This window comes from Strix aluco, chromosome 7 (genome assembly GCF_031877795.1).
Source record: "Strix aluco isolate bStrAlu1 chromosome 7, bStrAlu1.hap1, whole genome shotgun sequence".
In the NCBI taxonomy this organism is placed as follows: domain Eukaryota; kingdom Metazoa; phylum Chordata; class Aves; order Strigiformes; family Strigidae; genus Strix; species Strix aluco.
This window is the reverse complement of record NC_133937.1, coordinates 30,035,068-30,061,900: the sequence shown is the minus strand read 5'-3', so window position 1 is coordinate 30,061,900 and position 26,833 is coordinate 30,035,068. Positions and strand designations below refer to the sequence as shown.

Here is a 26,833-nt window from a genome sequence, read left to right as displayed (position 1 = left end):
TTCAAAAGACCCTAAGCACCAAAATCTGAAGTTTCTTGTCGTTGTGCCAGCCCTGCTATCAGTGATGCAAATCAGCCCATGGCAGTTGCAGCACAGCTTTACCTGGGTAGAGTGCTGCAACACGAACAGCACGAGCCCTGACTAACAGTCCCACTGCTGCAAAACAGCATGCTCCTGCAGAGGCCTCCCCCAAATCTGGGAGGACAAAGGCATCATGAGCCTTCAGCCACAGAGTGCGACAATTCACGGGCGACAGATGCTGCAGCAGTGAATTATAGCTAAATTGCAGATAACATCAACAACTGGGCCTGCCTCTAGTTTACACAAAGGCCTCTTTGCACAACTCAGAGATTACAAATTAAATTTTACACCCACTGAAGGTATCAAAGTTTAAATTCAGCCCAGAATCATGGGTTTCTGCCACACAGATCTCCCTATGCGTGGCTATATTACTAATACAAGAAGGAAAGCATGAACTGCAGCTCTGCAGGATCTTCCCACCTGGAGGGCTATAAAATAAACAGAGTGACAAAGGGGAACACAGCAGGTTCCCCCGTGGAAACTGCTACATCAGCCCTAGAACTTTTGGAGGCCTTGCTCCTCACTAGGGAGTGGGGTTTATGCTTCCCATGTCATTTGCTGGGTTCACCCTCACTTTCTGTATTTTGCCTGGTAACCTGCCAGTTGTAGTACTGCAAAGCCAAGCATCACTGACAAGACACTGCATACAAACCTCACCTACACGGGGTATTTCCCCCCCCCCGCCCCAAATCATTGGCAGGATCTCAGCTTCTGATGTCAATCAGCAGAGACAAGGAAAGGCACAGCTTAGTGCCAGCAGGTTCAGAAACTCCAGTATCACTATGACTTGCTTGCCTACACTTGCAGGCTGCATTGGGGAAAATTACATCAAATGGCAGATGGGATGTGCTGAGGCTGAACTGAGCTATTTGAGTACAGCCCTACCTGCCAACCTGCTCTGATCAACTGTACTCCAGTGCAAACCTACAGAAGATAGTGGGATTTTAACAAGGGGTGATTCCACCCCTCGTGCATCGACCAGCAATCCATTTTCCCAGTCTAACACTCAAACTGTCATTATGCTTTCTCAAAAAGTCATGCTCACACCTAACTATAGTCAATACTGCTGGCCAGTCCCTCTCAACACCTCTAACAGAGAAGCAATCCTTAACAGCTCAGCCTTGTCCAGTTTTCCTTTCTTGAAAAATTAACTAGCACATTCATGTATAGTCTGTACTGAAAGGCAAGATCCCATCTCCAACTATTTCTAGACAAAACTTCAACAGCAACACAAAGATTCCAGATAGTAATCACACTGTTTGTACATTATCAAAATGTGGCATAAATCAAAACACGGCCAGCAAATCTCATCCCTTCTCTGTTTTACACATGTGGATTTGTACTCTATGAAGCAAAGCCAAGTCCTGAGCCATGAATAGAGCTCCCTGGCACTACAAGGCTTGAGACAGAAAGCAGTCTCTATCCCCGGCGTATTACACAAGGGCCAGATTCTAACCCACCTACACATGGCGAGTCAAAACTCAACTCCCACTAGCTGTGGAGTAAGGCGTGATCCAGTGCGATCCAGCCTGCGATTGCAAGTGGCTAAAAAAAAAAAAAAGCCCACAAGCAAATAAACAAAGTATCATGCAGAAACAAATAACAACTGATAGGGGCTAGGAAGCAGCAAAGTGGTCAACAAAAAGCCTGAGACCATCTCTCTGGGATGTGAAGAAAGGTGTAGGGACTTTGTGCAGAAAAGTAGACCAACATGGGCTGACGCAGCAATTTGCTCTTTCAGAAATTTCTTACATAAGACAGACAAACTACTCAGCCCCCTGCAACTCCTCTCCCTCAATAAAATCAGAATTACAGCACTGTCCTAACTCCAGGGGCTATAGGAAGGACTGAAAATTTCCAGGTACCCAGTCATCAGCACAATGGGGGGGTAGTGAACCTCCTCTGACACAGAAGATATATTATATTTAAAACTGTGCTTAAGCAAGTGTTCACCAACTGCCCGACTCCTCCCCTGCACAGCACGGTACAGCTGCACAGCACTGCTGCTCTGGTAAATCAGGCTGTCTGGTGCACCAGCCAGCCAGGCTGACCTGCAGCTACACACGCCACATCCTTTCAGCTTTTGCACCCATGTTTCCGAACCTGTGGCACATGAAGCCACCACCTGAGGCACACGAGGTACCTAATGCACACCTACCTGTCCCCCCCCAGTCCTTGCTCAAGGACACTGTGAGCAAGTTAAGCTTAAAGCCAAGAGTACTGAGGGTTTCAATAGTACAGTCCCCATCTCTACCCTCAAAAAACAGCTTCAAAGGTTATGAGGGTGGAGGGCTACAGAGAAGATTCAGCACAAAACCAAGTGTTGGGATTTAGAAGTGTAGAAAAAAAATTTCAAATGGGGCAGAGGAGAGCACAACACACCAGAAAAAAATGAAGAGCTGCATCACTAGAATTGCCAAAAGGGCAAAGAAACCCAGACACCCAGATTTTCAAGACACCACGTCCAAAATGCCTTACCATACCCATTACAGCTGGTGATTCCAAGCTCTGCAGGCAATGTGCTACCGGACTGTAGATGTCTGAAAGGCCCTTGGGAAGCAGCCTCAGACACAAGGGAGGATAATGGGAAGAGAGGAAAATGAAAGGAAAAAGAAACTGGACAGAGATCAAACCCTCCCCCATGGAACTGAGCAATAGATTCTTTGAGTGTCCTTAACAACATGGGCCTCCTGGGAGAGCTGAGGGCTCCTAGCGCCGCTGGGAGGGTGCTTGGCATTTCCCCAGGATCAGACCAAAAAATAACAGGCTTTTCTACATGCCTGAGAGTCTAAATAAAAACAACATACAAATGACAATCTAATATTGCAACATAATTTCAGATTGTTATAAATCTTAACTTCATTAAACTGATTGTATTATTGGGGGGGGGGGCGGAATCATTTAGTATCCCTGCTGTTTATTTTATTTCCTGCTGACACAGCGATTCAAATTGATTAAAAAGTCTTCTCAATTATTTTCCAAAATGTATACACATCAAACCACTCTAATCCTGACTAACTACAATGAACCTTTCAAATAACTGGGTCTATTTAGAACTGCATATGTAGGGTCTGTAAGAGCAGTTTCCTGTGACATCGAATGCAAGTTAATGTACCCACAGAACCCTACTCCCAGCACGGTCTACTTCACTTCTTTAGCAAGTTTTTAGAAATCAGCTTCTGTCCCAGAAACATCTTCAGAAGGAACAAACATTAAACAAGTGATACTGTAGGTAACAATAAACCTCTGCTAATTTTTCATCACAGTCCAAAAACCAGAAGATACTTTTGTCAAGAGCAGATCAAAAAAAAGCAGAATTAAATTCTAATTTATTATGGGTTGGCTAATTGATTTGCTTGGCTTTTTTTGCTTTTAATTATGTGTTAAATGGGATTTTTTTAAAAAAGTTTCCCTTGTTTATTATGAAGTCCAGGTCACAATGACTGATTCTCCATCTATTTTTGCAGGTGGGTAATTTTCAGTACCTAAATATCCCTGACTAAAGCAAGACTGCGTATTTTAATTATATTCAGGTTTTAACTCACAGCATGCAACACTAGGTCTTTAAAATACCCACACAGAATATTACACATATATAAAGTCTGGAGGATTGCAGAGGGGAACCCCTCTGCAGCAGTCTGCATGCTGTCACCTGCACAGTTGAGATGAATGAAGGGAGAACCTGAGCCAAAACATCCTTCTTTAAAGACGCATCATGTAAATTAGAAATAATGAAGCAGTGTTTTCCCTCTTATCTACATGCCCTGTTTGTGGTAGAAAAAAACCCTATTTTGCTGGCACTGGGAGACCGTTGTAAGAATAAGATTTGCTCCACCATTGCCATCCAGAGCTGGGCTTCCTGTTCTTCAGAACTTTCTGGGTGTTTGTGCCATGACAGCACAGAGCCTGCAAATGCTGAAGGGAAATACTTGAATTTAAACTATGAATTAAAGAGCATCCAGGCTCTGTAAATACCCTGTGCCACATAATCATGGATTAATTATTTGGTTCAATAAAGAGCAGCAACAATGCACACGTGTCAATTTCTAAAAGGGTATAAATAAAGGGAAAAAAAGAAAACAGCTGTGCTTTGCCAAGGCTGCTTGAGAGACACTTTTACAGGAGGCTTTCAAATGACAAGATCTGCACGAGATCTCAATGCATAATTTCTCTACACTAACTAAACATTTTGAAACAAAAGCAATCTAAGAAAAATCTCTTCTCCACACATGAAATCTAAGTCTTGCCCCTCATCAAGGGCTTGATATTTTATTCAAAGTCCATTCAACCTCCACTAGACAGAACTTACTGAATTGTCCCTTTGATTTTAACAGGAGGGGATGATACAGAGCCTTCCTCAAACAAGGCTGATGCTATACTCAGCGTCACGCAAAACACACTGCAGTGAATTTGGAGGCACCCTGAACTTCACAGTTGTCACTTCCCAGCACTGCAGCCATCTGGAAGGCCTGCCATCTCCTACAGCAAGTGCAAGCTGCTACGACTTGCGCTAAAAGAAACTTCCATTTCCAACTGTGTGTGTAAGGTCTGAGCTCCCCAAAAGACCCGCTCTGGTCTCCACCCGGAGCAGACCTGACGCTGGTCACTCCCTGAGGCCGAAACAAGCATGGGAAGCAACTCAGTGGGTAACACTCTCACTCTGAAGATTCAATTTGGCCTCAGCACTCCCTGCATAATGAAGGTTTTCAAATAAGACCAGAAAGTATCTTTTCTGCTTCTGTGTTGCCTTTCCCCCCACATCAGTATATTCAGACTGTCATGCTGAACGGCCCAGCGGGCTGGTCTCTGCACAGAAAGGTGCCCGTGAGAGCTGTGCCTGGGGGCTCTGTGCTGGCAGGGCGCACTGAGCACCCCGGCCCAGGGACTGGGAGTGCTCTGCATCCCTCTCCAGCCTACAGGCTGCTGGATTCGGTGCTAAGGAGCTCCTGAGGGGGATGTGCTTCCAGCCCTCCTCTGGAGAAGGGCAGGTTGCCATGACAAAGGCCTTTGAGAGAAAGAGGTGTGGGATGGAAAAATAGTATGTGAGAAACCTAGAGGGGAAAAATACAGATCTCAGTTCAGCATTTGCCATCATTTCCCAACACAAAGTCACTGGGATTTGGGACTTTGGTTCCCATCAAACCATAAATGGCTACAACTGCCCTGAAATCAGGAGAGGCTGGATGAAGGGTAGAAGCAGGTATAAACATGCAGCATACAAAGAGCTCAGGATATGCTGATCCTGATGAAGAAATCTTCCCCACAGCAAGGTGTCCTAACATCACTTCTAACAACCTTTATTATCAAATGCTGCCGAAGCAGAATCCCTGCAAGCAAAGGCACCTTTCCCCTAGGCCTTTACAGGTCCTTCCCAATGGCCTTAAGAAAGCTTTAATCACCTGAGCCACCTGCCACCATTTTATGGATTGCACAGGCATTGCTGCAGTAAAAGCAAGCTTGCAATTGCCTTTTCAAAATTATACTTTATCTTTCTAAAGTTTCTCTATCCCAGAAGGTCTGAACAATTCTACAGAAGGGAGCAAAAGAAAACAAAAAAGAACAGGAATGAGAAGTGAGAGGCAGATCCTACCACAGCACCAAGAGACAGGCTTAATTCCGTTGTCTCTTCTAGATTTAAGAAACCAAGAAATGCGGCATTGCATAATAAGAGAAGTGTCAAAAATGTGGAGTTCTACAATTACTAAGCAATCAGAAAGCTGGGAAATCCCACTGCCCTGAAAGGCAGAGTGAAAGACAGCTTCATTTTCCTGAACTGAATTTTTAACACGTCGTACATAGCAGCCAGTCATCTCCCTCTCTCCCATTTGTTGTAGGGGATCCATTTCAAAACATCATTTCCTTGCTTCAAATCATGCCTGTCATTACAATCCCAAAGCACCCAGGCTGCACGCACGCTATCCCTTAAAAGCGGTGACTTCTGGGTTGGAAAGACATCAGCTGTATATAATGGGAACAGCTATTGCCTACCTCCTCCCTAAACCCAATGAACAGATCTCCCTATTCCCCTTCCCTCTGCAGCATCCGAGCCTTGGCACAGAGTCAGCTGGCAGTGCCACTTCAGATACAGCTCCCCTGTGTCCCCTCTGCTCTCAGCGCTATGGATCCAGAAGGGATGCTGCACCTGTGTGTCCCAGCTCTGAATCCTCCTGTGCTCAGGCTCTTCTCATTTTCCCCTCAGGGTAAGTTTCTCTCCTCGGCCTCCTGCTTTCCTCTCCAGCGTCACCCTCCCAGCCAGCCCTGCACCCCAAGCCTTCCTCCCCGCATCGTACCTGTTGGCAATACTTGCATTGCTGCCACTGCCGCTGTGTTTTCTTGCCCGGCTCAGCCGCCGCGTGGGCTTTGGGTCTTGTAGTCCAGGACTTGGAACTGAGGGGAAGGTCGAGGCATAGCCATGTTCGCACTCTGCATGAGAATCAACAGGCAGGGGATAAAAAAAGAAGGGTCATTAAAAAAAAAAAAAAAAGTCAGCAGGCAGGCCTCACCAGTAACCCGTCAGCCTAGCTGGGGAGGCCCTTAACCACAACAGCTCAGGGAAATGACTGATGATGTATTCAGAGGGAAGTGGACTGGGAGGTGGAGAAAAGAGAGGAAGGGGAGTGTAAAGGCTCTGCCAACCTTGGAGGAAGGACAACACCACTCAAACACCTGAAAACATCAAAAGAAAACATCACAGCCCAGCGAGCGCCTTGTCTCTCTCCTCCTATCCAAGCTATTTGAACCAGGCAAACCAGGTGTATTTCACTGTGCCATCGAGGTCTCTGCAAAGCCAGAGCCACCCCCACCACCATCCTTCCTGCCCGGTGGGAAACTTTCACACCAATCCCCACTTTTCCTTCCAGAAATGGCACTCACTTCATTCTCCTCCTCTCTGAAAAAACCTTCCACCTCAGTCACCACCTCCAAGAGGATGTGCCAGCCCTGTCCCTCATCAAACTCCTCACTCCTGGGGATTTACCACCAGCCCACCGGCAAACGCTCGCTCTAATCCCCTTCTCCAGGGTCACTCTCACCCCTCCGCGGGGATCTGTGACCCCAGCCCCGCTCCCCCCACGGAGGGCTGTTATCCCAGCACCCCTCCTCCCCCCATTACCTCTCTCCCTTCGCTCCAGATACTCGGCCGCCTCCAGCAGCCGCTGGATGTTGATCATCTGGACCTGCTCCATGGCCCCCAGGCCGGCAGCCGGGGGACTCCGCAGCCCCGGGCCCCCCTCCGCCCCCACGCTCCCAGCTCCCCCGCTACAAACGGGGGCGGCTGCGGGGGGGAGGAGCGAGGGATCGCCGTCTCTCCCCAGTCCCCGGGCCTCCTCACACCGACAGCCCTCTCCTCCCGGAGGGGGGCGGGGGGGCGGCAGCTCTCCCGGGAGGGCGAGGGGTGGGCGCACGGAGGTGGCAAGAGAACACGCGAGGAAATGCCGGAGGAAGGACTGGGACCGGGATCCTCCCCCCGGGGGAGGCAGCGAGGCCAGTGCTCTTCCTGACCCAGACCCGTCCCTACCGCCCGGCCGAGCGCTGCCCACACCCGCAACCCCCGCTCCGGCCCGGCCCGCAGCCCACCGCCGCCGGTCCCGGCCCCAGCCCCGGCCCGGATTTACCCCCGCTTCGGGCCCTGCCAGGATCCAACCCCCTCGGCCCCCGCCTGGGCTCGCCGCCCCCCGCCCGGCCCGGCCCCTCAGCCCCGCGGCGGGACCGGCCCCTCCGGCCGCCCCGCCCCACCCGCGCGCCCGCCGCCGCCTCGCACCACTTTGTTTACCTCTGCCCCGCGCCCACGGGAGGGGGAGGGAGGGCGGGGCGCCGCGCGCCGCCGCGGGGCTGCCTGGGAAATGCAGTTCCCGGGCGCCGGCGGGACGGCGGCTGAGCGGGGACAGCGCCCGGCCCGCACTGCCGCCCCCCGGCCCCGCGCAGCCCCCCGGGGCAACGGCGGGGCGCCCGCACGCCGGAGGCGGCGGCTCCGCGCTCGCCCGGGCCCTGAGGTGCCGGTGGCCAGGCCCGGAGGAGATGGCCGCGCGCCAACCCGGGGCCTGAGGGGCCGGTGGCCGGGCCCTGAGGGGCCGGTGGTTTGCCCTGTCATTCCTCCCTCGCCGCCAGCTCACGAACCCATCGGCACGCACTGCCCAGTGGTGGGGTGATGAGTGGGCACCGCTGCCCCCCGCCCCGGGCACAGCCACCCGTGGGCAGCATCGCTGCCACACCACAGCAGCCCGCGGGCCGCAGGTCTGTGCTCCAGCAACACGCTGGTGGGGAGATGGACATGGCCTAGGAGGCAGGGGGGACCTGCAGCCACTTCGTCCCTCTCCTTGCAAACACCAGGGCTTTCCACAGGTGGAATTGTCCGGACTGTGGCAAGAATAAAGCAGAGAGACCACAAAAGAAAAAGCTGCAGCCACAGGGCGGGAGCCTTCCACAGCTCACCTGCGGGATGTAGCTAAAGACAAGGTGCCAGGCTCTGGGAAGTCACACCTGGAGTGACTGACACAGTATTTCTGATGGGAGGCAGAGGTGCAAGACCCATTTTTTAATGGGAACACAGCCCTTTGATATCACAGACAGAAGATGTCACATACAGCAATCTCACCATGTACCACTTCGTATGTTTGAAGCAGCATGTAAACAGCAGTGACCACCTCAACATTTTAATAGTCACACCTATACCTTGCAATCTGATCCCCATTCTTCTCAGCATCTTCATTAGGCATTTACATCCTGATTTTCATACAGGCGTGAACCCTCATGATCACTTCTGTGACTCTAAATTTTGCCAATTACTTTAACGTTTGCTGGAACTTAAAAAATGCTTAGCATTTAATTGTATGATACCAGTCTCCAAAATATTTGATTTACACTCATAAAGGGAACATTCAAAATCAGAACATCCAGAGCAATAATCTGAATCTCAAGATGATACTGACTTAGAAACCCTTGAAGGATTGTTTTGTAGTTCTAATTGGGGTCATGTTTCATGGGTCTGAACCTTTAGGCTATGACTGGTTACATTTGCAAGCATTCCTCCATCAGAATGGGAGCTGGAAAAGTACCTTGCAAAAAAACAGAAAAGATGAGATTATCAATTAATGGCTTGTGTCTGGTAGCAAGAGCTTTAAGCAGAGCACAAACTATCAGGAGACTCATGATGAAGTTGCAAGAGTTGGCAGCATTCAACCTAGGAAGGCCTGAAAAAAAGTGGATTCAGGGTAGCTAACTTTTCTTTAAACGTTTCGCTGATTCACCATTTCTGAGGTTTCCTCAGAAAACTGCAGGCTTGCAGCTGATGGAGGTAAAAATAATACAACTATTCAGTTCTTACACAGACCTTTTCATCTCCAAATCTCAAAGGGTTGATTTGTTTTGTTTCTCGTAAGACGGGACAGTTGAAGAATAAAGGAAGCTGGGACACTTTCAGGGACATACCTCGCTCACCCTGCACTGTGGAAAAGCAAGCCCCAGCCCTCGCTCAGGCAGGACAGCCTCCATTCACACACCTACACTGAGTCAGACCATAGCACTGGTAAAAATTGGCTTTTGTCTGGGTGAGAACTCAGGGAAGGAAGTATTCTCTCTCTCCCCACCTCTTTTTTCTACACCGGAAACTGCTGATAGAGCAGATTGTTAAAACCACTTGGAAAATTTTAAATTTGAGCAATCTCAGGGAGTACTTACAGGATCTTGGATTACTCACAAAGGGAAAAGGACACTGGTACACACACCGCTCCACATCAGCGGGGTTAATGCGAGAGCATTTCTGAGCTCTAACTGTGCTTCCTCTAACCTGCTTCCAAAATCAGGCAGCCATTTGACTCTCGGGATTAGCAATAATTAATTAAAATAAACATTAAAAAACCCCACCCCACAAACCCCCCCCCCAAAAAAAAACCCCACGATGAAGCCCCAAAATCACTGCAAGACAGGTTCTCGTCAGCATCCACTACCACTAGTTTTTCTGACGGCACATTTGGAGATACGTGGTGCCATTTTAGGGATTAAATAGGGAAAGCCACGGCTGGAAAATGAAGGGGTAGTTTAGGAGCACATCAAAGTGTCAGCCTCCTGAAGCGAGTTCAAGATACAAAATAAAAGAGTATGAAGGAGGGGGACACTGATACACACGGTGAATGAAATCAGCCCTGGAATGAAGTAACAGCAGGCCCAGTTCTGCGTGAAATGATGTAGGATCAGCTCTTCCATTTACACATCAGCTCAGCTTCCAAGTCTTTGTTTCTGAAGTAAACAATGTACAATTAGAAAAAAAATTCTGTGTGAAACAAAGACAAATTTGAGCATAAACTGTGGGACATCTTCCCAAAGAACGAGCCCTGAAGAGGCAGGCAAGCCGACCGCGGAGCCACAGCGGATCTGCAAAATCTTTTAGTTGCCATCCCAAGTGCTCATGTGGGCAGGTCAGCCTGCAAAATGCCAGAGTTGTATGTGACAGAAACAAAAGTGGGTGGAAAGTGAATGGCACGAAGAGGCCCGATGCTATTCAACTGCTGACCAAAACCCCCCCAAAGTCACATTTTAAATGTGGTTGAGCAATCCACAGGCAATGCTGGGGAGGGGCTAAGAGAAGAGTGTTTTAGGGGAGAGTGAGATCATTTAATTTAGTGGCTCCGAATGATCTGTAAGTACAGTTTTCTGATTATAAGTGCTTGCTGCTTGGCATCCCTTCTGGCAGCTGTGATTCACTTTCATTGTGTGTTCTGCTGCTTCGCCCTTTAGAAAGGGGCTTTTTACATTTTATTAAATGGCACTTCGGCAGCCCTCCATTTCCAGCCTTAATAATGGATTTGTTAATCTCCCTGATAGCCTTTCCCTCCTCCTTAGCAACAATTTAAATATCCAAGAAGAAATCTGCAGTGCAGAAATCAATTAATATTTACATCTGAAACACTGCTGTACTATTTTAATCAAGTAGAACAGATGTGGTGTGTTTTTTACCAACATCACTATCACTTGCGTTAAACTAGCATCTTCCATCAGAGAAATCTTCTAAGAGCTTTCCAGAAAGTATGTCTTAAGCTTCTCAAACCTGCAATGACTTCAGCTCTTTTCTTTCCACTCTGCAGGAAGGGAAACTGAGGTGTAAGCAGCATAATCGCTCACATGAAGACACACCCTAAGCTAGAGGTGGAACAGGAACACAGCTCACGAATCAAGATGCCCAACCCTCTGCTTTGAACACAAGGCTTAGAAATAACACAATGCTTTGCAACGTGGAAATTATTTTCAGCAAGGCAATCCCCTTGGCTAAACTGCCTAGTTTTCCATCACTTCTTTGTCTTTTTCTAAAATCTTCCTATCATCTCCAACTCCTTGCAGCCTCCAGGAGGAACATAAAGATGCAAGAACTTCCTTTGCCCACTTTCACACAAACCCTGCAAACTCTTAGTATCTCTTTCAAAGCCTTGAAACCTAACACCCCTGCAATCAAGGCATGAATAGAGATCCCCAGCAGGAATCATTCTCTGCTGCTCTCAAATTAGTGAAAAGATTCATCAATTCCCCAAATTTCTGGGCACAGCAGATCCATAAAACTCCTCAGTTTTTCTAGCCAGGGGAACAACAGTTCTGCTATACCTGAATATTCCACCTACCAGCACACACTGTAACAACCAGGTCTCTACTCTTACAGCCATGACCGTAACGGCTCAGCATCGGAGGACTTGCAGCAGCAGGCTGGAGAACATCCCAAATCCCACCTACTCAACACCCTTCCAATGCTTGCAATACCTTCAGCAAGGGACCTACACCACCTATAGGACCTGGCCTCATTTCTCATCCAGGAGCCTCATTCTTTCCCAAAGCATCAGATAATCCCTTTCAGCACTCCCACTGGTGCCTGGAACCCATCCACTGGTGAGGACAGACATTTCTCGGAGCCAAACCACCTGGATATCCCAAGAGTTTGAACAGGAATACAGCGCATGCTGTATTATACCTCACTCTGATTCAAAGAGCAAGCTCTGCCAATCAATAAGGCAAAAGCCACAGGTGCACCAGCTCTTTGGGCTACTCGCTCCTTTCCTCTCCCCAGTTTATTCTGAGTCAGTGACTTATTCTGTGACTTTGGTCAAGTCACTTGACTGACCCAGCTGCAAAATTAAGTAAGAGGACCTCCCATGAGAAAAAAATACATCATATACAGGATGGGGTGCCTCAGCTAAACAAGAAGAACGTAGGATTCTCCAGCCAACAGCAGAAGGTGCTTTTCCGCCAGCTCTCACGTTGCTCTGCTGACAAAGGACGTGATCGGTTCTCAGCAGTGCTTCTGGCACAGTCCCACAGTTTTACCTCTGCCCTATCATTTCTCCTGCTGTGGCTTCCTTCTGAATTTTATGCTGAGGTCCAAACAGTGTGAGTCAAAATAACCCAACCTGGAAGTGGCTAACACATGAATCACTGTGGCCAGGTCACGAACCAGAAGGAATGAAAGGGGTTTATTGTGAGCTGGATGAAAATATATATAAATAAAGGAGCCCTGTACTGCTCCATATATCACATCACCGTAAGACCCAAGACCATCTATACTGACCTTGAGCCACGTGTTCACCTCTTATTGATTCAGTGGGAGCTCTGCGCACAGACTGAAGGCAGTCTCGGCTCCTTCTGCCCTCCGCTAATTATAGGTTTTTGATACTTCTTTACTTTGGCTTGTCAAAAAAAGACCCCAAACAGCACATAAACAACGGAAGGAGCATGATGAAGATACTGTTGACTCACCCTCTAGGCTCAGTTTTCCTCTCCTTCAGAGAGGATTATTCAGGAGCAAAGGACAAATCTAAGGTCACCCATTTGTTATTCCTGGTCAGAAAGTCAATAAACATAGCCAGTATGTGAAGAAGATCTAGCTGTCTTGTGTGAGGAGCCAAAGTCCACTGTCCCATGCATGCGCACCTCTACAAGACTTGTGAATAAGGACACTGCAGTTACAGTGGCTTGCTTGCCTTCATGCTTTTAGAAAAGGATATGGCAACATACGTCTGTATCTGTAGTGAGATCAGTATATATTACATACCACGTCTATTACAGGTAGAGTCATCATATCCGAAGAATTCATCACCTGTTTATGCAACTCCTACTGACAAAAGCCTGAGTCCACACACACAAAGGGGATGCTTGACACACACTAAACCTCAGCTGAGTTTACTCCAGGTACCTCTAAAAACATCTTCCAAACTCCAGCATTTCAGCTGCTACAGACTTCCAGCCATGCTTATTCATGAAGTGGCATTTGCAGAGGTTATGGATACACCAACAGAGCTGCTCTTAGCACAACCTCCATTTCTGAAAACAGCCACTGTAATTTTTTTCATGTGACGTTTCTATTCCTTAGATACCAAGCTTAAATTTCTAGAAACAGGTCATTTGGAAACCTGTACATGTCAGTTAACAAGATGTGTTGGGATTGGGTTTTGTGATTTCGCCATGAGAACTGCAGCAAGCAGGCAGGCATCCCTGTTACTCATTTCCAGAGGCTCAACTGGAAAAATAATTCAGTTATATTTCAGTATCTAAAATACTCCAGTTTACCCAATCAGTCTGGTAACAAGACTCAAGCCTCCCCTACCACTGTACTGTAACACAGATAATTTTTATTCCAATATTTTTTAAAGCTGAGTGAATACTACAATGGTAGTTTCACTGCTGGTGCTGAAAGGGCACTCCTGAAGCATAGTCTTCCCCTGCTCTGACGGTACATTGGTACATCCTACTCTGTCCCGTGGCTCTCAGCCCTGCGGTTCTGTTTCCACACCATCCAGCCAACCCACGGCCCCTCTGCTATTATTCACAACCACGATGATGGGATGTGGGACCTATAAATGTAAAACAATAATCTCCTTATTTCTCCCTCTGCACCAAACAGGTAGGAAACTCCTGCCTTAACTGAAAGTCCTGCCCTAAACATGGAAGGCTCCACCGCCCACCTCACACCACTGACCTGCTGGCAGAGGTGGGAAAATGGTGTGTTTTGGGGGCTGAAAAGGGCCTTGTAGCTGCTCCTCTACTGCCAGAAGGTGTGACATGCACACTCAGGGATAGCCAAGAGTTTGGATCCACAAGAGACAGGGTTGACTCTGCCTCTCAGGGTGGGCCCCCACCAAATGGCATCTACTCCTGCTTGGGACAGTGTTTTTAAAAGGTGAATAATCTGGTATAGCCACCAAAGGCTTGGAAGAATGAATGTAGAACGAGTGTCGTTTATCAGAAACTGTGTAAAACTACTAGGAAAACCACTTGGAACTTGTCCAGCCATAATAACCCTTCCTTAAATTCCTGCCTTTGGTTCCCAAAGACCTTCAGCCTCCCCACAGCTGTGACACTGATCCCAGCCAGCATCCCGGCGCTTCACCCAGCCCCATCCCTGTCACCCGTCCTGGCCAGGAAGAGACAAACACCTGCCTGTTACCTGTTTTTTTAAGACTGTGTTTCCTTGAGGCAGGGCACTGTCATTCCTCTACGTGTCCAGCACCTAGCACAACAGGGCTGTGACTCAACCACCTTCCTGACGGGAGTAACACCAAAATAGCTCGTTACAGCCCTGCGTAACACCGCGGTCAAATGACCTGGGCATCCTGCAGGAAGCAGGCGAGCACCGAGTCTGTCTGCAACCAAGTTTGGCTGCAGTCTCCATCACCAAACTTTTTTGAGCCGGTCTCCTCTGGTACTGCTAATTGCCAGGTTGAAGCCTGCAACGAGGAGTGACCAGCCATTACCGACGTCTCTGCCACGCTGCCAGCACGGGGTGCACTGAGCAATCACTCCTGCGCTGGCAGACGAAAGGGCATAGTATCCTCTTGGTGCAATAACCTCAGCTCTGCATGTAAATCTCTTCCCTATGTATATATGTTAGTATATAACCCTCCCACTTCTGCAGCTATTCCTTAGTTTAGATAGGGCCTGTAGCGCTCAGAGATTGTTTTCCAATCCCAGCAGCATTTTTCTTTGTTTGAGAGCAACATGTAAAAGCTGCCTGGTTTACGATGGTCACGTTCTGAACAGCACGTTCAGTAGTTGAGCCTTTGGTTAAATGGGACTTTTCAACCAAAAATGTCCTGATTGCAAATTAAAATATTGAAAGGTTTTGTAGAATTGCCTAATCAAAGTGAGGATTTTCAGTGCTATGACCATGATGATTGTTAGTGAAAGCTTCAGTGAAAACAAGTGTCAGGAATGGAGCTGTTTGGATGCAAACACCTCCTTTCAAAATTTAGCAATAAAAAATCCAGTATCCTCCTGTCCTGCTCATTTTCCAGTTCCAAACAAGGAACTGCATAAAATGATGCATTTTTAAATGGAGCATATAAAAAACCCAGATACTATCCACCTCAACGGCAAGAAAAATTCTATCCCCTCCCCAAAAAAACCCCACGATTTTGACAGTTCACCTCCAAGACAGGAACATGCTGAAAGAAAAAAAACAAAAACAAACCAGCGGTCTCACACTCGATTTCCAAAGCAGCGGTGCTGCTGCTTTCACACGCAAACCCGTTTTTTGCTGGTAACTCCTGTCGTTTTCCTACTCGCAGCCGCCGGCCGCGGTGCTGCTCAGCTCCTCAGATGCGTGGCTTTGCAGATTCATTACGAAACAACAGCTAGCACGTGAGGAAAAAACCCACCCCGATATTAATTCAACTTTCGAAAACAGAAAAGCAGCCTGGATTTGTTCTGGGCGAGCGGAGAACAAGGGCTTTCGGCCCATCGCCCCCATGGCTTTAGCAGCACAGCAGCTTCTCCGCAGAGGGATCCCTTTCCCTGGAAGCCTGCGTGCACGCAGCTGCTCCCGCAGAACAAGGGCACCCTATATTGTCACCTGCGTGGGACCTATAGCTGCCATAGAGGGGTTAGCAGCAAGGGGAGGGTGATGGAGCGATGGAGAGGGGCGGTGGGGGACGCGCTGATCCCTTTGTAAACTTAAACGAAAAGGAAAACGCAGCACAGCACACGGTCCATGAAGAGGAGGAACAAAAGGGAAAAGGGAAAACTGGGGACGAAATAGGAAAAATAAAAGAGAAAAAAAAAGATATGAAAAAATGAACTAGACAAAAAAATCAAAATAAAGACTAGAAGAAAGAATAACAGAGAAACCCGAGGAAAACAAGGGTAAAGCGCGGGGTGTGGGGGAGCGGGTTCCGGGGCTCCCAGCGGCGCTTGCATGTGACACCCCGGGGAACAGCGGCACCCCCGCCCCGCCGGCCCCTCGCCCCCCCTCTCTCCCCCGCCGCTCCGCTCCGCGCCCGCTCCGCGCCCCGCTCGGCAACGCGTGACGTCACACGGGGGACCCCGGCGCCGCAGATTGGTGGAGCGGGCCGCGGGGCCCCGCCCCTCGGGAATCCGCCGCCAATGAGCGCGGCGGGCTGGCTCCATGTGCGAACCATGTGGCTGCGGGGGCGGGGCTCCGGCGGGCGCAGCGCCGCGGGTGTCCGCTCCGCGCGTGGGGCTCCGCAGGCGCGCACCGCCGCGGGGGGCACGGCGGCCCCTTTGTTCCCAACGCGGTTGTTCCCTACGGGGCCGCCCGTCCCTCGCAGCCCGCTCCCCGCTCGGGACACCGATCCGCAGGGGAAAGGCGCGGGCTCCGCGCACCCTCCGCACCCGCGGAGCGGGAGGGCGGCGGCGCGGCTGATCGCCACCTCGCACCGGGCGCTCGCCCTGCCCGGCCCTGCCCTGCCCTGCCCTCCCCGCCGGCTACCTGGCGAGCGCTGCCGCTTGCCTACGTGACTCTGCCCATGCCCCGGCGGGGGGAGCGGGGACGTGTCACCGCCTCCTCCCCCGCCGCTCCGGCTCCGCCACCGGCTCCGGCTCCGCGCGGGGCCCGCCGACCCCCCCGGACCCTCTCCGCGCCCCCCCCCGCCCTCCCCGAGAAGCGGAGATGCCCCACCACCACCCCCGCGCCGTCTCGCCCCGCTCTCCATCCCAAACTTTCCCCCACGGGCCCGGCTTCCCGGTAGCGGGGGGGGGGGTGGGGGGGGCGGGCGGGGGTCCCACGCGTGCCTCCGCCGCGGGGACTGCCGGCCAGCCCCGGCGCTCTTTGTCACTGTGCCCCCGGCCCCTGCTGCCAGCCAAAAGTTTAGGTTATTATTTTTTTCCCCCCTTCGCCCCCCCGCCCCGCCGGTCACGCACACGCGCGGCCACGGCTACAAGCCCACACTTACTTTTATTCTCCTTCTCGATCCGCTCCAGGTAGCTGGCGGCCTCCAGCAGCACCTGCACGTTGTAGAGGAAGGTGTCCATGCCCGCCGCGGGGCCCGTGTTGCAGATGTCCCCGAGGGGGCACCGGGCCCCGCCGGCCACCCCCGCGCCCCGCGGCTCCCTCCGCGGCCGGCCGCGCTTCCCCATGCCCCGCCGCCTCCCCGCGCGGCGCTGCGAGCGCGCCTGTCCGTCTCTCTGTCCGCCTGTCTGTCCGTCTGCCGGCGAGCCCGGCGGCCGCCGCGGTCCTAGCGCTGCCGCCGCCGCCCGCCCCGCCGCTGTGTCGCCCCACGGGCCGCCGCCGCCGTCCCGCCCCCCCCCGCGCCCCGGCGGGGCGGCCCGGCCCGGCCGCGCCTGCGGAGTGCGAGCGCCGGCGGCTGCGCGGCTCTCAGCACGGAGCGGGGGGGGAGCTTGTCCCGGGGTGGGGGGGACCGGTGGGTCACCCCCCAGCAGCCCCGGGATGTCCTGCACAGCCCCCTCGCCCCCTCCCCCCCCCCCCCCAGCGGCAGACGACCGCCTGGAAACGGGGGGGGGGGGCTGTGGCGCCCGCGGTGGTGGCACCGCGCCCCCGGGGACAGGGGCACCGCACCTCCAGGACAGGGGCGCTGCACCCCCGGGGACAGGGGCACCACACCCCCAGGACAGGGGCGCTTCACCCCTGGGACAGTGACACGGCACCCCCGGGACAGTGCACTGCACCGCTGGGACAGTGGCACAGCACTCGCAGTGCCATTGTGGTGGTGGGGGCCCCGCTGCACCCATACTCACTCACAGAGGCACAGCCAGGCCTGTCGTGCCCCTTGTCACCCCCTGTCACCTCCCGTCACTGCCTGAGGGTCCTTCCCTGGGCAGGGACCCGGAGTGACAGGCAGGCTGGGGGCCTCTGCTACGCCCAGCCCTGGGGGCGCAGCCCCTACCTCCAGCAGACCCCCACGGCACGAAGCACCAGTGGTTTAATACCAAATTACTCCTCCTTTTTTGCATGGTGCCCTCCAGAAAGCCCTCTCTGGGTTCAAAGTCCAAAAGCAATTAATAGTTTTTTTCCAAAGCAAATCAAAGCTGGAGAGCAGGTGGGGGGTGGCCCAGCCTCCCCCCAGCCCTGTCCATCCCTGCAGACCCGGGGTCAGGGCCGGGCACACCGGGGCTGGGGCGTATCCTTATTTTCCCCTTGTTTTGCAGCCAGGCAGGTGGAGAAAGAGCACCTGCACCCTGGGGAGAGGGCGCAGGGCCTGACACGGGCTGAGGAGGAGGAGGAGGAGGGGGGCGAGTCTTCACACTTCCACAAACCATCTGCCATCTCAGGTCTGTGAGTGTTGAGGGGGCAGCAAGAGGGGACCCCGCTGGCACCAGGCCGGCAGCAGGTGCCCTCAGACCCCCTCCTGGCTCTGTTTCCATCCATGGTGGCAACGCCCGAGCCGCGGTGCTACAGCGTGAAACCCTGCTCCTGCCTGGCCGGTCGGGTCGGTCTGGATCAGCTGAGGAGCCCTGCGGGAGCGGCCGGGGTGAAGCATCGCCCCAGAGGTGTGCTGGGGCGCGGGGACCTGCTAATGCCCCACTGCCATGGGGCTCCGTGTGCCTGGCGGGGCTCACCCGCCTCACAGGGGCCAGCGCCGGCTGGAGGTAAGAAGAGAGGTTGCGGTGGCGTTTAAAAGATGCCATATTAGTAAGTGTTAATTGGTATCTGGAGCCCGGGCGTCACGGGGACCTGAATCATCCAAGAGGGGACGATGCCCCAGATGGCAGCGCATGCAATGAAGTCCCTCCAGCTCCCAATTGCTGGAGGCTGGCAAACTATTGTTGGGAAGCAGGGCTGCAGGATTTCGTCGGTCGCACACCCTTCCCAGGCCACGTGCAGGAGCCAGGCCGGCTCTCCAGGCTCTTGGCCCAGGCTCTCCCATGGCAGCATGGCACCTCCACGCCGGCAGCACCACCCGGCTGCTGCCGCATCAAAGATGCCACAACTTGTCCTATCATAGTGCGTGGCAGAGTGCCCCTACTACCACCCAAAATGGGCTGATGGATGGCACAGGATGGACCAGCAGTGCCCGGAGATGGGAAGTCCCTGGAAAATTAGGCAGTGGCAGGGCATGAAGCATCAGCTGGATTTAGTCGTGGCCTGGAGAAGGCAGAGGTGAGAGCCCGGTGTGCCGGGAGGGGAGCGGGAGAGCACGCCGCTGCCGGGCTGGGGTGTGCTCAGCACCCGCAGGTGTCTGGCCATCTGCAAGAGCAGGATTTCAGCTGGAAAAGCAGGGCCTGAACAGAGCAGGGGGTGGACGTGGGAGCCATAAAGGAGATCCAGGTGAGCAAAGGACTCAAAAGGTACTTGGCTTTTATTAACTCCACTAACTAGCTGAGATAAGACACAATTCCTGCTTTACAAGTGTGCACCGGCAAACACTCCCATTAAAACATCAGGCAGAGAGTCTCTGGCTTTCTAATTGCGCAGGGACCGAGCCGGGAACGCAACTCTGCTCTAACCAGCCCTGCTTGCATCTGCTGGAAACCTGGGCACAAGTGCTGCCCAGCTCAGCCTAGCGCTGAGGGCATCTCTCTGCCTGCTCACCAACGGGGAGAAGGTTTCCGTGACCTTAGCTTAAAGTACAAGAAGTTGTTACTGAAAACACATCAAAGGCAGCAGAGGCAGCCAGCATCAGATTGCTTAAAAATCACATGATTTAAAAATCTCGGCCCCTTTCCCAGAAGAAGATGAGGATGTGTATGGTCATCTGGAGTTCATACTGTAGTTCCCATGCCTAATGGCAGCCTTCTCTGTTACCTACTGCATTTCTTGATCCTCCTCATGCACTTATGCAACCCTTCTGATATTTTTGAATGTTTTGTATGAATCGGTGCTGATTCAACCATCAGTAGTGGGTACTGCTTTTCCCAGTGTCACATCCCCAGGGTTCAAAGCCAGAATAATCATAATTTTGATTCCCTTCCCTTCTAGCTTTATTCTGAGATTTTCTTCTTTAAAGTTACTTCCACAGAGAAAAGTGATCTGAACTATCAGTCTCCCCAAACAGCTGGCCTTGGAGGGGTTCAAGCAGCTTTGCAGGATGCAGGACGGTCCTTGTCCCCATGAGGTTTGTACTCAGAGACAGTCCACGGCAAGGCACAGCTCAGGTTGTTGCCCACTGGAGGTGTCAGGAGGTGCAAGAACACTTGCCTGTTCTGTCTGCTCCTGGGACAGCAGAGGGTTAAGGCATTTGTTAGGGAATGGGGTAGGGAAATACCAGCATTTCCAAGGGAATGGTCCAAGTGCAGGATTTGCAAGGGACCTGCCTCAGGAGAAATGGGGTTTCTAGGGGATATGGGTTGGGGTGTATGCTGCAAAAAAAGGGGTGGGTAGGAGAAAGCAGACAGATCAGAGAGGCAACATGGAGTGCTAAGGGAGGAGGTTTTGCAATATTGCCATCTCTGCACACATCCAGCAGCTGTGGACCAGCACCCTCATCCATGGCAGCCTTCTAAATACAGCCAGTTAAGGGCATGCTCTCTTTATTTGCCTTCTCTTTTACTTTGTTTAAGCATTGAGCTCACCCTGAAGTCTTACCGTCAGTTTTTACTCTGCAAGGCGATGGTGGAGCTGCTTCTCAGACAAAAGTGGAGGGACTGAGTGCAGCTCTGTGGGCCCATGGGAGCAGGAGATGGGGTGAGCTGGGGTGAGCCGCCAGCACAGCCCCACTGCCCACGCCATCGGCACGGCCGCCGCTGCCCGGGCACATCGCCAAAGCATCGCTCACCACGTGGGAGATCCCCAGAGCTTTTATCAGCAGCCTGTGGCCGTATGCTGCCCTCGGTACGGCATGGCACGGCAAGGCGAGCGTGGCCTGAGGGTGCAGAGGTCAGGTGCCCATGGTGCTCTTACCAAATTCACACTCGTAGAAGTGGAAAAAATATCTACCCCATCATCTGGGGATTGGGCCAGGTAAGAGGTAAGATTGCTGAGGTGCTTTTGTTTTTCAGTGCTCCACAACACAGCAAAGTGTGGGTTTAGGTGCAAAGCTGCCTGGTGGTGTGACTTGCCAGGAGAAACCCTAGGTTAGAGAGTGAGCATCCCAGTCTGCTCTGCCCTGGGTATCTTGTGCGTGTGTGTTGTGCCTTTGTTGGACCAAATAGTGAAAAACAGAGCTATAGCTCTGAGCACGAATGGTAAATCCCCTTCGGTGGGTGCTTTTTGACATTGTTCTGCTGGTCTCACACACTCACAGCCGCTATTTCCCCACATCACAGGTGTTACCTATTCAACTTGTTCTGGTGGCAGCACCAGTGTAAATCACCCCCTGGACAGACCTGGCAGGGTCTGGAGAGGGTTTGAAAGGGTGGGGGCCAGAAGAACCCTGGGTTTCCATTTGCAAAGTCTCCTGGAGGCACCTGCTCTCTCTCCTTTCCAGCTAATCCCATTGTAATCCTTTTATAAAATTTCACCTGCCTTTAAAAGTCTGCTGCTGCCCTTTTGGAAGGACGAACCTGTTTTCCAAGTGATAATTGCACTGCCCATCTGCCAAGGGCAGGTACTTCTCTCTGCACAAGAGCGATATCAATACATCAAAAAATTGATTGGAGGACTACCACATCTCTTTTTTTCTTCTTTTTGTATGGATACTGTTGTTGTTGTGGTGATGAGCTAGAGGTGGTCTGGAGTGGTTGTACCCTGGAGGGGAGCAGATCTCTGACAGATCCTGTGTGACTTCTAAAGTCTTGAGCTTACTGTTGAACCCAGAAAGTTTATAAGCTCAGGCCCGAGACAAAAAGTTGCTGCTGCTACCAGGATGGTTATTTCAGCAGCACTAGTGGGCACCATTAGCCCTCTCAGCCCCTTTGGGTGCCCATGTGGGAAGCCCAGCAGTGCCCCAGAAACTGCTGTGCAGGTTGGGATCTTCTCACACCACCACCTGCACTAGGACATGCTGTGGGTTGCAACAGGGAAGCAGAAAGCCTCTATCCCTCATAAGAAACATAGCTACGAGAAAGAGTGTTTTATTTTTCAGCATTTCTTTTCCCGCTCTGATACCAGCCTTTTCACTTCCATATACCCAGGTGCTCATTTTTTAATTTGCAACCTGATTTGCAAAAAAATCAGACTTGACACTCAGCAGTGTGTCAGGCCACAGGGGCTTGCTTTGCAGGTGAGCTCCATCCCAGGAGATGTGTTCCCAGCATCGCTATTTGTGATCAGCCAAGAGGCCCCAGCCCAACGGTGAGCACAGGTGGTGCCCAGCTCCTCACCCAGGTGCCCAGGCACAACTTAATTGTGGTACAGAAATCTGCCAGCACAGAGTGATGCACAGAGGTTGGTGAGATCTTGTATTTAATCTTTTCAGTTTCCCATCTTTGTTGGAGACAATTCATGATTCTGCTAAGGCCGCTGCTGAGAGCCTTCTCCGTCATCACAGGTCCAAAGCATCGTCTCTATAGGGTAGACAAAACCAGCCTTGGGGGCTGGCTGCCAACAGGTTTGGGCTTTAGGAAGTCAGGGAAGATGCGGCTACTAGCCTCTGTCCCCTGTGTGCCCACAGCGCATCCATAAAATAGCTCCCGAGCCCCCAGAGGTGGGTCCAATAGTCCATCAAAGCACCAGCGTTTCTCCAGATGTTGGGGACTCGGCCAGCTCTCAGGCACTTCCCAGCACTCCCTCTTTCCTGATGTCACTCATTCCACTGGTGGGTTATTTATGGGGAAGAATTGAGCCTTACTGATCAAATGTTTCCCTTGTTCAAAGAAAAAAGGCTCATGGCAAGAAAAAAATCTTGAGGAGAGGTTTAAAAGAAGATGTATTTCTTCATGTTCCAATCAGACTATTTTTTTCACCTTTTCAAAGCACAGATAAATGTCATGGGCCATCAAACACCTATCCTTATTTTGAAGAGGAAGGGCAGAAGAGGAGGAATGTTGCTATTTTCATTTCCTCTATGATATTCATCTAATTTGTTTCAAAGTTTTAGAGAAGATTTCCAATTCAACCCACGGATTTTGCAACGAGTCATCTGGGAAGTTTTGTGGGCAACATTTTAACGGCCTGTGAGCATCTCTGCTCCAGAGCATCCTTCACAAGTCAGTAATTAATAAACTTAATTCTCCCCAGCACTGGCTACAGGGTCTCCCGCCAGGCCCTTGGCTGCCACCTGCTATTGCCACCTGCTGTCCCCGGTCCTGAGGTGTGACATGGGACTGGAATTTGTAGCAGGGCTACGCGTCCTGCTGTGAGACAGGTAGATGTCTGCAGCCAAGGGTTGTGTGTCTCCTTAGAGAGGCTGTCAGAACCTGAGTCTCACTTTACCAGACCTGGAGTGGGGGGATGCATCCAGCCCTCTGTTACAAAGCCATCGTTACAAGGACCTTTCACTTTCCTGATTGCTCCCTAAATTTAAACAAGCGATCAGAATGACTTAGAGGTGCCCCAGGAGAACAGCACTTGTCAGTGTTTCAGGTGCCTGCTCCAGCAGCCCTTACACACAGGGTTGCTCCTGGGGCTCCTAAGTGGTCCTGATGGCTCTTTGCTGGGGCTCAGGGAAGCACCGTGGCTTTGCTGGGTGGGTCTCAGGCTGCCCGATGCTGCAGTGGGCACAGCAGGCAGCAGGGAGGGTGCATTGCCTTTGTGATCTGCCATTTGATGCTCTTTTTTGTGTGTGTGCTAGAAATAACTAAGCTAGAAATGGTGTTGATGTTTCCTCTTGCCTGCTCCTGTCTTGCCCAGCCATACTGTTTATCTCAGATCCATTTATGCTGCTGTTATTTACAGTTTCATCCTTCTAGTACCTCTAAAGCTTCAACTTAATTTCCTTTGAAATCCCTCCTTACAAGCTACCTGTGTGGTGCCTCCTGATCTCATCCAGCATTCATTAAGCAAGCCTGAGCTATGATCTATTATTTTACAATAAGCATTTTTTTACACCCCCCCCCGCCTCCTGATTGCCCTCCCCACTCTCCATCTATGCAATTGTAAGTTTTCTGTCTCAGAGGCTATGAGCTGGCACAAGCTCTTCTTTGCTCTTACCAGTTCTTCGCCGTTTGTGCTTGGCCTTTCACAGTAGTTGCTATGCAGTACGGATATAAAAATAATAAAGAATATTTTCTTGCCCACCCTTAAGGGAAAGCACACATATGGTCTAAAATTGCGCTGTGCCAGCAGAAAAAAGCACATCTCTTGGTGGGTGGATTCACTGCTGAATATTCCCAGCAGGTCTGGGTGGCTCCATAAGGGGTGGATGGGATCTGCCAAGGCAGGTGGGAGGATGGACGTGGCCAAAGGCCCAAGAACGTGTCCCTGGTGAAACGGGCCAAGTGGAGGATCTAGTTCTTTGGCTGCTGAACTGAAAACTTTACACCACTCCTAGGAATACACTGATTGATCCTCAAGTCTAGGCTGGCGGACAAAGAGAAGGTCATTTGACATTGCTCCAAGCCGGAAGAACTTGTAATATTCACAGTGTGCAATTTTGCATGCTCTGGCTTTGGGTTTTTATGTTATACTCAGTATCTGTGACATCCAACACATCACTGAGATTTGTGCTTTCTGTGCTGGGGCTGAGGGGCCGAGGGGCCATTAGGACAAGCCCTGGAGGATGCACTGCAGGAAGAACATAGAAAGAGGGACCTCTTGATGGATGGTTTGAGACTCTTCTCACTTTCAAATACCTTGTGTCCCTCTCCCCAGCTGGCCTTTTAACTGATTTCACAATAAATAGCCTCCCAATCCCCCTGAGTTTTGATATGTTAGCTCACCTTCCTGAGGTGCTGGCAGCTATGAAACCATGCATCCCTGGGATCATGCACAAATTTTAGCAAGTCAGGCGCTTCATTTTTCCCTTTCACCCTCTCCGAGTCTCATGTCTTGATGAGCTGGCTGCAGAAAATAAAGCCTAGAGGAAGAGAAAGGCAGAAACTTGACAAGAAGAAACATTCTGGGAGGTTTCCAGCTGTTCTTCCACAAGATGACGGGGCACACAGAAATGATGCCCAGGGGTTTGGAGGGACAGGAACTCGGTTTTGCCCTCCACAGGGCCATCTGGCACATGCACAGACAAGTTAGTTCCCTTGGATTTCGTGGCTAAATTGGGCTTTGCAATAGCTGGGGGTGGCATTATGGTGGGGAAATCCACCAGGGCACAGCCAATTCTTGACTCCAGTGATGGTAGCAACAAAATAATAGGGAAAAATTACCTGTGGTCCTTCAAAGGGGCTCCCTGGTTATTCCGAATAAAAGGCTGGATAAAGGTTTAATTTTAAAAATTAATTAAATTTTAGAAAAAATGTCATGTGTGAAAGGGGTCATTCCCAGACCAGGTGTCATTGCTCGCTTGCAGCCAGGAGAAGGGGTCAGTGTCCAGGGAAAGCCTACAGGGGGCTGACGGGCACAGGCTGCTGGGGTGGTTTTGGGGGCTGGGGAGACACAAGGACGCTGCTCTTGTCCCTACTGCTATGCCACAGCGGGCAGGGGAAAGCAGCCCTGGGCCACGGTGCCCACAGTGATGGAGACCGGCTGGGGAAGGGAGCGCGTGGCGTGGGGCTGCCAGCGTTCCCCGGGAGGGGCTCCGCTGCGGGAGGGACCTGGGGAGCGGCCGGTGCCACCAGCCACTGGCTCTGCCAGGTTAGTGTGGGAGCGACACATCGAGAGCCAACTCGTGAGTCTCGCAGTGTAATTATGGTTGCTTAATGATTTCCTTCATCTCTCACCAGCAGCTCCCTCCAACAGCTCTGTGGCTTGCGGCAGGGCTTGCTGCGCCTCTGTGGGGCACTGGCAGGCAGGTTTTGACCCCAGGAACTGATGCAGAAGGGTTTCCTGGCACATCCCAAGAACAAAAAAAGCACAGCAGTGTTTGGATGCAGTTTTGCTCATCTTTACTTGCTTGACATCCTAATATTCAAATACAAATAGACTGGCTCTGCTGCTACTCAGAGCACCTGGTGTCACAAGGGAAGGCCGAAACCAGAGGGGATCTCCTGGGTCATTTAGTCCAACTATTCTGAGCAGCCGCGTCATATAATCCCCTTCACAAATTTCCCAGCTTCCCAGCAGCCCCCACCAGTTAATACTCATTTGTTCATCTGCCAACATTATCTGTGGTTTAAAAACTATTCTCTCTCTCCAGTATTTCCCTATGGTTTCCTCCTTGTCTTCCTCTGCCCCCCTCTCACTGTAACTAAGGAGAAGGATCGTGCATCCTCCCAGGTTGATCCCGCCCAGCATCTTCCACCTTTGCCCTGGCAGTGACTGATTGTTGCACCAGCACCACGAGCAAGTCACGGCATCTCGGCCCCTGGTTTGTTGCCCACAGCCATGCCACATGGATGGCTTCTGATTTCTTTTCAATGGACCGAGATCCCTGTGTCTTATTCCAACTTATTCCCTGTGTTGCAGCAAAACCTGCTGCTGCTGGTCCCGATGCCCCTTCTGGGCAGGTCCCGGCTCCGCTGAGTGGGGGGTGACATCCCCCACCGCTCCCCTTGGCCAGCGCGTTGCCCACTTTGCTGCTCATTTACTAATCCTCACCTGCTCTGGTTCCACTAACAGCTTCTCACATGGTACTGTCAGATGTGTGCCTGAAGAAGA

At 51.5% G+C, this 26,833-nt stretch overlaps 1 protein-coding gene across 2 annotated transcripts in view; it reads right to left on the bottom strand.

Moving 5' to 3' along the window:
• The window catches only part of MXI1 (MAX interactor 1, dimerization protein), a 57,516-nt gene extending 40,048 nt beyond the window's left edge, over positions 1–17,468 (bottom strand). Inside the window, exons 1-2 of one of the 2 annotated variants that reach the window (XM_074831242.1) lie at positions 17,244–17,468; positions 6,372–6,504 (exon numbers count right to left, since the gene is read on the bottom strand). In XM_074831242.1, coding sequence (XP_074687343.1) covers positions 6,372–6,504; positions 17,244–17,427 — 317 coding nt within the window. In that variant the 5' untranslated portion in view covers positions 17,428–17,468. Of the gene's footprint in view, positions 1–6,371; positions 6,505–7,192; positions 7,688–17,243 lie in introns of those variants that run through there. The other variant, XM_074831243.1, reaches the window with a different exon arrangement.
• Positions 17,469–26,833: the final 9,365 nt, after the last annotated feature.